Source organism: Notolepis coatsorum, assembly GCF_963971535.1.
Source record: "Notolepis coatsorum genome assembly, chromosome: 16".
NCBI lineage: Eukaryota > Metazoa > Chordata > Actinopteri > Aulopiformes > Paralepididae > Notolepis > Notolepis coatsorum.
This window is the reverse complement of record NC_140180.1, coordinates 74,715,924-74,727,353: the sequence shown is the minus strand read 5'-3', so window position 1 is coordinate 74,727,353 and position 11,430 is coordinate 74,715,924. Positions and strand designations below refer to the sequence as shown.

At 51.4% G+C, this 11,430-nt stretch overlaps 1 protein-coding gene across 1 annotated transcript in view; it reads left to right on the top strand.

Moving 5' to 3' along the window:
* Nucleotides 1–73: 73 nt before the first annotated feature.
* Nucleotides 74–11,430, top strand: part of psmd10 (proteasome 26S subunit, non-ATPase 10) — a 29,845-nt gene continuing 18,488 nt past the window's right edge. Inside the window, exons 1-2 of the mRNA XM_084331570.1 lie at nucleotides 74–310; nucleotides 409–507. Coding sequence (XP_084187696.1) covers nucleotides 197–310; nucleotides 409–507 — 213 coding nt within the window. The 5' untranslated portion in view covers nucleotides 74–196. The remainder of the gene's footprint in view (nucleotides 311–408; nucleotides 508–11,430) is intronic.

Genomic DNA, 11,430 nt, shown 5'->3' with positions numbered 1-11,430 from the left:
TTTTGAAGCAAAACGACAACAACGCCGCATTCTAAAGCGGAAGGGAGTAGGGTATATCTGCAGAGCCGCAAGCCGGAAGGGGGGAAAAGACTAGTCATCCAGTCGTTCACAAGCAAGTCATGTCAGAGAATAACTGCGAGTAACTAGCGTCTTATTATTAATAAATTACTATTTTTGCTTGTTTTTTTACTTTATAATGGAGGGAACTGTGTCAAATGTGGAGGTCTGTAATTTCGCCTACACGGGGCAGTTTGACAAATTAAAGCAATGCATTTTAACAGACAAAACGCTCGCCTGCAAAACGGACCAGGTATGATGAACACCAGTATGTGGAGAGAGACCAGTCATATAGCCATCTGCCTGTCGTTTTTTTTTGCTTCATCAAATGTCTCTCTTTGACCCCCACAGGACCAGAGAACTGCTCTACACTGGGCTTGCTCGGCCGGACACACAAAGATCGTGGAATTCCTCCTTGATCTGGGAGTTGAAGTGAATCTGCCGGATGATGTAGGCTAACTAACGTTACGTTAAACGGATTAGATTAGATTCAAATGTATTGTCATTAATATACAATACAGTATAACGAAAATAACTATACAATGTACAGGTGATTAAACTGGATATAAAATATATAAATTACTACTACTGAGTAATAGTGCTAATCAGATATATATCATAGTTGTAGTATAATTATGTACATTATGTTATACAGGTTACATTAAAGTATTCCAGACAATGTTACACAAGTTGTATGGACATTGGATAATGTGTGTAGTAGTAGTTAGGCCCCAGGGGCGTAGCAAGGAATTCTGGTCCCTGTGCTTGTGATGCATCTCTGAACCGGGATCATCCCTATGTTCCCCGGTCCTATGTTCCTCGGGTCCTATGTTCCTCGCTTGATTGATTAATAGATTGAAAATTTTATTAATTCTTATTTTTTTATTAATTATTAATGTCCGCCTTGTTTCGAACTGGTTAAGCTTAGGCCCTCTTTCGAACTGGTTAAGGTTAGAGTTTGGAATCGGGGCTGGTGGTCTAAAATTTTCAATCAATCAAAGCTGGAACATGTGACTCGGGGAACATATGACCCAGGGAACATAGACATGCTCCCTCTGAACCCCCCTTCCCCTAGTTTTATGAAAGTTCCAGAAAATTTCAGAAGCTTCTGTGATAATCGCCCTTTAGTGGAATATACTGGAATACACAAAAAACGTTGTCATTTTTCGGCCTATTTATGAATAGTTTTCAAATAAACGCTAGAATATCGATAGTATATGTGTACTTATGCACGCTATAGAAGCAGGCTGGAAAATCGATTATCCATTTTGTGCGGGAGCTTAGAGGACTGTATATAATTATCACCTTAGGGGGTGTGGTAGGATGCCTTAACTCTTAAACTAATTGTACCAAATACACAACTGAGTGAATAACTTAAAATGGAGTCACCTAAACTAGAAAGAGCGAGGAAACTGTTTGAAACATAATGCTTTTATATAAGCAAAAAAGGGGAAAAAGATACATACAAAATATTGTTATCACATTACACAAAGCCTGATTAAATACTATTACTAAATTTAGATGGGCGCCCAAATAGTTATAATAAAGTGTTCTGGCCAAACGTTGCCGCGGTTACCACTGTGACAGAGGAACAATTCCCTCTGCAGGATGAGAGAGATGGAGGTGATGAGGAGTAGTAGACCGCTGCGTGTTGATGAGGGCGGGAAGACGCTGCCCGGTCCAATAGGCGCCACTAGTCTGCTCCTGCAGACCAGATGCTCCGCTGTGGTGGTCCGAGTGTCTCGCTCCGCTCCGTGGTGCTGCACGGCGCACGCCGACAGCTGCTGCAGACACGCTGGTCCCCTCTGTACCACAGGTTACTGCTATGGCTACTTCGTAGGACTAGTTGTGTCCCTTTACAGCGACACAGACCTTATCTAAATGTTCTCTGGTCTGTGTTATATATCGACTGATATGTCCAGTACAGAGCAGCTATCGAAGCATGAGCCGAAGCTACTTTAGGTATTAGAGCCGAGCTAGCTAGCTTCGGCTAACTGGTAACGATAGATGGGGAATACTATAGTCTGCTGTAATATGCTAATCCCAGACGTTTACTAAACATCAAATTAGCTGGGTACTAAAACTCACTCTCTCTTGGTGGTATAATGTCCGCTTGGTAAGCCACTTTACATACTTGGTCACCGTCAAACTATAACGTTAACGAGAGCAACGCCGTGTGTACGTCCGCTCTCTTCCGTTGGTCCGGTCAAGTTCAACGTCAATAAGCTCATAGAGAGGAAGTGACGCAGATACGAGGGGACACTAAACCACCTCTGGCCCACTAGATGGCAGCACCGTCATATAACCTGAGATGCAATCAATAGGCAGCAGTGTAACATTATGTGGTAAATAATAACTTAACTCCCACATATTAACTTAAAGGGGGATTATTTTAGGTCTAATTTTACCTAATTGCAGACCCTTCAGCACAGCCGCCCCCTGATTTGCGGCGCTAATCAGTACTGAGGTCTGCTGAATGTCTAGTAGTCACTCAGGCTGGTCAGAGTCAGAGTACGGGGGTAGTCGGATCAGTCGAGCCACTGGTCTGTGGTATGTTCTTCCTCCGACCTCCACGATAGCAGAGCGGACTCTTCCGTCTTGCCCTTTTACCACACTCTTCACCCCTCCGGTGAGCCAGCGGGCTCGGGGAAGCGCCTGATCCACGATCATGACTGGGGTTCCTGGTTCTAGGTTGCCTCTTTCAGTGATCCACTTGCGGCGGCCTTGCAGCGATGGGAGATATTCGGTGGTGAACCTCTTCCAGAATTGGTCGGCTAAAGCCTGACTATACCTCCATTGTCTTCTGCCGATGATCTCGGTGGAGGCGTAGACCGCAAAGGGAAGGGCCGCGTCTCGCCGCCCCATCAAAAGGCTGTTGGGTGTTATGGGGTCGAGATCGGCCGCGTCGCTACTGACGTACCCCAGTGGCTTGGAATTCAGAATGGCTTCAATCTCCACCAGCACGGTGTTGAAGACCTCTGCCTTCGGAACCTGTCCTCTGAGCGCGGCTGCTAGAGCAGCCTTTACTGACTTGACCTCTCTCTCCCACGTTCCACCGAAGTGGGGTGCATTTGGAGGGTTGTAGGAGAAGGTGACCTGTTGGGAGGCCAGCTCGTCCCTCAACTCCTCACTCATCTGGTGGTAACTCTTGATGAGTTCAGCTTCTCCTCCCTTGAAATTCGTCCCGTGATCAGACCATAAGGTATGGGGTCGCCCTCTCCTTCCAGTAAATCGACGGAATGACTGGAGGAAGCTGTCTGTTGTCATTTCAGCCAACACCTCGAGATGGACGGCTCTCGTGGTGAGGCACTTGAAGATGATTCCCCATCTCTTAGCAGTTGCTCTCCCGATCTCCGCCTTGATGGTGAAGGGCCCGAAGCAGTCCATGCCCGTGTTGTGGAAGGGCGCTTCTTGGAGACGGAGGCGGCAGGATGGGAGGTCAGCCATTCGTGGCATGATGGGTTGGGCTCTGAGCTTCTGGCAGTCTGTGCATGACCGTTGGTAACGCCGCACAGCCTCCCGGCCGCGAAGTATCCAGAACCTTCTCCTGAGCTCCGCGAAGAGCCGCTCCGCTCCAGGGTGATACAATTTGGTGTCATAGTGACGAATCACCAAGTTAGTCACCGGATGCTTCGAGGGGAGTAGGATGGGGTGTTTGCTGTCCTCAGTGAGGCCCTGAGCCCGTCGTAGGCGGCCTCCGACACGTATGAGGTCTTTCTCGTCCAGTTCGGGGGCCAGTAGCCTCAGCTTGCTGTCTCTTGGTAGCTCCATCTTCCGTCCCAAGCACGCCATCTCGATCTGGAAGACCTCCCGCTGCACCCTCTGCAGCAACATGATCTCAGCTGCGGCGTAGTCGTCGGCGCTGAGAGGGGTCGGGTCTCCGGGACCGGGGTTCCGGTGGTGGAAGGTACGTACTTGGAGCTCTTCTAGGGTCTGGCAATCCTCAACCTTGGGACCGTCAGTATTTGAAGGGTCTTGGAGTCCAGTGAGGCCGCAGAAGATGGACTTCTTAAGTTCCACCTCCACCTCTGCGTTCTCCAAGTTCGCAGGAGAAGGCCAGTCTTCTTCTGGCTTGCGTAGGTAGTCGGGTCCACGGTGGTAGAGGTTGGGACGTGCCAATTCCTCGAGGGTCGCACCTCTGGTGATCACGTCCGCCGGGTTAACATCTGTCGAAACGTATCGCCAGCAGCTGATCCCCACAAGCTCTTGGATCTCTGTCACCCTTGTTCCTACGAATACTTTATATCTGCACGAAGTCGACTGGATCCACTGGATGACTGTTGTGGAGTCAGACCACATCGACACCGCGTGAAGGGGGAGGTGCAGCTCTTCCTTCAGCATCTTTCCCAACTGGGCTCCACTTAGAGCTGCGCAGAGCTCCAGCCGGGGAATGGATTGCTGCTTCTTGGGTGCAACTCTTGAGCGTGCAAGAATGAAGGAGACGTGGACTGTGTCGTCGGGCTCCACCGCGCGCAGGTACGCTACTGCACCATATGCCTTCTCAGACGCGTCACAGAATACATGAAGGGAGAGCTGGCTGCCGGTCAGACTGACGCTCGAGGGAAAGTAGCTCCTGGGAAACTCGATCTGTTGGAGGGTGGGGAGCTCTTCTTCCACTTCGCCCCGAGTGTCTCTGGTAGGGGGTCATCCCATCCCTTCGCCTCAGTCCACAGCTCGCTGACCAGAGCCTTGGCACGAGTCGTGTAGGGGTTGATGTAACCCAACGGGTCATATTGACTCGCCAGAGTACTGTAGATCGACCTCCTGGTTACGTAATGGCGAGTCTCGATTTTCTTTTGCCGGTAACACAGGGTGTCAGACTTGAAACGCCAGAGGAGACCCAGAGTCATTTCATGGGCGTCCTCACTTGACTGGGAGAGCCAGGTCTCGCTGCTGTCAGCCTTCGCTTCGTCTGGGAGGTCTCGGACGACCTCAGGGTTGTTGGTGGCCCACTGGCGGACCTCAAAGCCAGCGGTGGCCAGGAAGGTGCGTATGTCATGCACCAGCTTGTAGGCCTCTTCCGCGGTCTCCACGCTGTGGAGGCAGTTGTCCACATAGAAACTGTGGTGGACAGCATCGGAGACTCCGGGGGGTGCGGCGCCGTCGTCGACATGAAGCTGCAGGGCGTAGGTGGCGCAACACGGGCTGCAGGTCGTCCCGAAGGGCAGCACCTCCCACTGATAGATGGACGGTTCCGGGTCGTCTGGGTTTTCTCTCCACAAGAACCTCATGAGTGGCTTATCTTCGTCGAGCAAACACACCTGATGGAACATGCGTTTGATGTCGCCACTGATGGCGGTCTTCTGTCGTCGGAAGCGCACCATGACTCCGAGGAGAGGAGGGGTCAGAGTCGGACCGGGCAGGAGATAGCGGTTGAGGTTCTGCTGGCGCACTTGAAAGCTGCAATTAAAGACCACTCTGTTCTTTCCGTTGTGCTTAACGTTATGGTGTGGAAGGTACCATGACTCGGTACTCCTTTCCGCCTCCTCAGGCTTCAGCCTCCTGACTAGTCCAGACTCTATGAGCTTGCTCATTTCTGTGGCGTAGGCGGCAGCCGTCTCGGGGTCTCTGCTGAGTCTTCTTTCAGTGCTAAGCAGACACGGCTTCGCTACTCCTGGGGGAACCTTGAAGGTCGGCATGGGCTCTCTTCTCAAGAGCGGTGTGGCGTATCTGAGGACACCGCGCACGCAGACACGCTTGGTCTTGGCTTGGAGAAGATCCATCGCCGCCTTATCTTCTTTGGAGCGAGTGTGTATCTTCTCGTTTTTGTATGGAGCAATGTCCAGCTGCCATAACCTCTGAACATTCTCCAGCAATGCCTCGTCTTCTTGCCCCGCTCCAATGAAGAGGCAGTGGGTCTGACGGGCGTTCAGATTTCTTAGACTGATGGGGCCCTGCAGGGTCCAGCCTAGCGGAGTCTCCAGGGCGACGGGACATCCGGGTGGACCCGGGATGATGTGCTTGGGTAAAGTGAGGTTCACATTATCGGAGCCGAGCAGGAGGGTGGGCTTCACCTCCATTGCAGCGTTGATCCCCAGATTACGGAGATGTGGGTACCTCTTCATGAGGGACTCCATCGGGTAGCCGTAACTGGAGAGGCACAACCCGGCAGCTGTGAATACGCGGCTCACTTTGAAGACTTCCTTCGGCCGTCCGGCCGGTGTGAGGGTGAGGGCCACACTTTCTCCTCGAATAGTGGTGCGCCCTGGTTGGATGGTGAGGAGATCCAGCTCCTCTGCGTCGCCCACGAGTCCAAGGGCGATGGCAGCCTCACGCATCAGCAGCGTGCGCTCCGAGCCATCGTCAATAACCGCGTAGGTCTCCAGAGTCTTGTCGCGGTTCCGCAGGACCACCGGCACAATCTTCAACAGCACGCGGGGAGTGCTGCCTCTCACGGGGCCCACGTAGTAGTTGCGTAGCTCTCTAGAGGGCTCATCACGGACTTCCGCCACATAAGGCTTAGCCTTGTCGTCTCTATTGTTGAGGTCGTGGAGGGCCGTGAGGTGGATCTTCCCGCACCCGCTCTGTCTGCAGGGTCCCTTGAGGGTGCAGTCCTTTGCTCGGTGCTCACGGGCGCACTTCCAGCACCGCTTATTCTCTATTATCCACTGTTTCTTTTCCTCTGTAGTCTTCTCCTTGAACACGGGACAGTTGTCTAGCCAGTGGACCTCTGTGCAGCACTGGCATGGCGGCGGAGTCTTCTTCTCTCCTTTCTTCTGGGAGGAGAAGCCTCGTTGGCCTTTCGGGGGCCCTTGGTGCTCCTTTGATGTGGTTTCATGTACGGTGGTCAGCACCCTAACGGGCCGCCCTGTTCGGTCTGACTTGTCTCGTCCACTGCGTCCATTGCCTCTCGGCTCTTCCCGCTTGGGGAGGCGGATGTGCCTCATCTCCGACTTCAGGAACTCTGAGAGCTCCATCAGGGTAGACAGTGGCTGTTGGGGGTGGAGACGCTCGTGTTCCCGTCGGAACCTCTCTTCCCTTTCCTTTGGAAGCTTCCTGACGAAGCGTTCTACGTTGGAGCCTGCATAGAGCTCAGTGCGGCCGGCGGCTCCTTGGAACGTCAGGAGGCTCACCAGAGCCTGTACCTTCAAGGAGTATGCGTCCAGGGCGTGGTCGTCCTTTATGTCTGCCATTTCTCCCAGCTCGTGGATCTCCTCCACTATGTGGTCCCACGGGCGTCCCCAGCGCTCGTCCAGGGCCTGGAGAGACGAAGTATAGGGGGTGGGGGAGTATGCGTTGGCAGTGCATATGAGCTTGGCCGCAGGCAGCGTACAGTGCATAGACAGCTCGAGGAACTTCTGTTGCTCGCTGTGGTTGGCGGCGCCCAGGAGGAACTCCAGACACATCCTCATGTCATGGTACTGACTTCTAGAATTGTCTTTGAAGAATGGGATGGCGCTCCCTGGTGGGCGCTGTGGGAGCGGGTCGTACCTAGGGGCCGGTGCAGTTACGGGCCAATGTTGATGGGATCTGGAGGTTGCTCTGTGTGTGGCGGGTAGCCGCTCACATTGAGAGCGGGGTGGCACCTCTCCTGGTGCCGTATATTCCTCCTGCAGACGAGCCAGTCGCCTTTCCAGGTCTTCGGAGTCGGCCTTGTCCCTTCTTCGGGGTCGGGGATACGTAGCCGGGTGCTCCTCCCTTTCAGGCTGGCGGCGCTGGGGTGAGTTATTCCTAGTGGATGCTCTTGATGATTGCCTGGAGGCAGAGGCCGATTGCAGTTGGGCGGTAGCGAGCCGGGTGTACTCCAAGGCCTGGGCTGCCGCTCTATCGCGCTCCCGCTCCAGTGCTTCCGCGGCTCTTCTCTCTCTGTCGAGCGCATCTTGGCGTCGTTGAGCCTCTCTTGCGAGCGCATCTTCGCGTTGTTGTTGCATGCATTGGAACATGAATTCTGTTTGGCTTGTAACGCTCCCTCTGCTTTGTGCTCTGCTGGGGGGCCTACTAGTTCTGCGAGTGTCTAGGAAGAACTCTCCCGGTTGGAAGTGATTGAAGTCCTGCCTGCCGCGTAGCTCCACTCTGTCTGGGGGATTGATATCCTCTCCGGGTTGCGAGTCGTTTTCAGCTGAGTCACTCTCCTCTTCTTCTTCAGACTCATCTTGCTCATCATACTCATCTTGGTTGGCGGTATCCAGTGGCGAGAAGGTAGTTATGTCTTTACTACCCGAGACTGCCACCTGGTGTCTCTTCTTCTCTTCAGGCCGCTGGGGGGTGTCAGTCGGGTCTGACTCTGTTCTCAGAGTCTGATCTAACTGCGGTGTGGCAGCAGCACCCTCTACTAGCTGGGGTGTGCCTGCCGTCTGATCTAACTGTGGTGTGGCAGCAGCACCCTCTACTAACTGGGGTGTGCCTGCCGTCTGGGTTGTAAAGTCCCCTACTGTCCGGTCAGCTGATGTGTTTAGCATATGCTGATTGCTCTCCGAACTAGGGCTACTGGGTGTACCCAGGACACAGTCATCTAGTCGGGAGGGTAATCTACGCTCCCTAGGAGCACGTGTCTTCCCTTCAGGGAAGGGGGGGGGGGGGCCCTTTGAACCTACCTCGCTCTTTTGTGACATCCTATCTGGTTTAACTCCGGCTCGAAGTGACCAAATTGTGCGGGAGCTTAGAGGACTGTATATAATTATCACCTTAGGGGGTGTGGTAGGATGCCTTAACTCTTAAACTAATTGTACCAAATACACAACTGAGTGAATAACTTAAAATGGAGTCACCTAAACTAGAAAGAGCGAGGAAACTGTTTGAAACATAATGCTTTTATATAAGCAAAAAAGGGGAAAAAGATACATACAAAATATTGTTATCACATTACACAAAGCCTGATTAAATACTATTACTAAATTTAGATGGGCGCCCAAATAGTTATAATAAAGTGTTCTGGCCAAACGTTGCCGCGGTTACCACTGTGACAGAGGAACAATTCCCTCTGCAGGATGAGAGAGATGGAGGTGATGAGGAGTAGTAGACCGCTGCGTGTTGTAGGGGTGGGACGATACATCGATCCAGATCGATACATCGATGTAATTATCAACGATCGAATCGGATCGATGCGATGTAATAAGATCGATTCATATCGATACTCTTATTTTGAAAATCCTGTGGCGAGTCTCATAACTGATTGTGTTAAATGGGCATATGATATCATCTCATATCGATCGCAGGCACCTGAATCTAATCGTATCGTATTGTATCGTGAGAGACTTTGTGATATCGGCAAATATCGTATCGTTGTCCAAAGAATCAATATCGTATCGTATCATGATGAAACTGGTGATTCCCACCCCTAGCGTGTTGATGAGGGCGGGAAGACGCTGCCCGGTCCAATAGGCGCCACTAGTCTGCTCCTGCAGACCAGATGCTCCGCTGTGGTGGTCCGAGTGTCTCGCTCCGCTCCGTGGTGCTGCACGGCGCACGCCGACAGCTGCTGCAGACACGCTGGTCCCCTCTGTACCACAGGTTACTGCTATGGCTACTTCGTAGGACTAGTTGTGTCCCTTTACAGCGACACAGACCTTATCTAAATGTTCTCTGGTCTGTGTTATATATCGACTGATATGTCCAGTACAGAGCAGCTATCGAAGCATGAGCCGAAGCTACTTTAGGTATTAGAGCGGAGCTAGCTAGCTTCGGCTAACTGGTAACGATAGATGGGGAATACTATAGTCTGCTGTAATATGCTAATCCCAGACGTTTACTAAACATCAAATTAGCTGGGTACTAAAACTCACTCTCTCTTGGTGGTATAATGTCCGCTTGGTAAGCCACTTTACATACTTGGTCACCGTCAAACTATAACGTTAACGAGAGCAACGCCGTGTGTACGTCCGCTCTCTTCCGTTGGTCCGGTCAAGTTCAACGTCAATAAGCTCATAGAGAGGAAGTGACGCAGATACGAGGGGACACTAAACCACCTCTGGCCCACTAGATGGCAGCACCGTCATATAACCTGAGATGCAATCAATAGGCAGCAGTGTAACATTATGTGGTAAATAATAACTTAACTCCCACATATTAACTTAAAGGGGGATTATTTTAGGTCTAATTTTACCTAATTGCAGACCCTTCAGCACACATTTTGTAACTGAGGGGTACAATTCCCTGACTGTATTACTAGATATGATACTTACTACCACTACCTTTGTACTTAATATTCGGCCACCCAGTACACGGCATAAATATATTATCATGAACACTCTCATGTAGATGAAACGGATCCAACACAAATGTACGAATTAGAAACAGGTCTTTATTTCTACACAGCGATGGTGTGTAGAATAAGCACTTAATCACTTAATTACATTTATGAATTGAAATAGTATGCACTTTTATGGCAAGGAGTATTCGTCGGTATATCAATAGAGAATGTCCAATCTCTGAAGGCGCAGGTGGTAAATATACGACCTGGAATAGTTAAGGAATAACAGCAATGATACTTTAATGATTATACTAGATACACTAGAGGGGGTTAATCCGGTCGCTTGTAAGCCGACAGGAGTAGGAGGGGGGGGGGGGGGGTAGAATCCGGCTGCCTCGTCCGGCCAAGGGTATCCCAGGTGAACCCACTGTAGTGCCGTTCAATGCGCCGGCGATCCTTGGACCACAGATGAAAGCAGGTGGACTCTTTGTGGGCCGGCTCTCTCCGGTCCACGGGGGAGAGACGTGAAGCGACCTCGTCTTGCAGAGCGTCTCCTCACCTTGCGTCCTCTCCAGGGGGGGGGGTTCCAACACACGGCAGTGTCGGGGGTCTTTATCCATGGAATAATCAAAGTATCCAAAGCATAATCCGTGCCTGGGAAGGCGGGCTGTCGTCGGTAGAATAATCCGGTATACAGGTCCACTCGCTCGTCGGCTCTGGGGCTCCTCGGGTGCAGCTTCACATAGGGTCAACCACCCTGGGTAAGCAGCCAGTTCTCTGCCCGAAACGATGGGGTACTGACTACGGTAGTATTCTCACCGCACGAAGCACTATATTAACAGACTATTATTAGCTTAATAGACTACGTCCAACTCGACGATATAGTGCCAAATATGACTATTCAAATATCAATATACACGATGTCTCAATACCGATGGTAGGCGAACTTGGCCTTACTCCCACACGTGGCGTCGCGGGGAGGCTTTACGTCTGTGACTCTATTGGAGGGTAAGAAACTGGACTGAAAAGAAAGTCCTACTTTAGTAGCGCAGTATATATACGCACTATGAACAAATAGTCCCATTAGTGGTGCGGTAGCCAAATTCCTACGCGGAACTAGGACTTGTTCGTACATGTCGAGCGGTACGTTTGAACTGGGTCTGAGGGGTATGGCAGCCTGGCACCAAGGTCTCGACCAATAGTAGAATGGAGACTATTATGGGATGTTTAGTAGGCTAGAATGG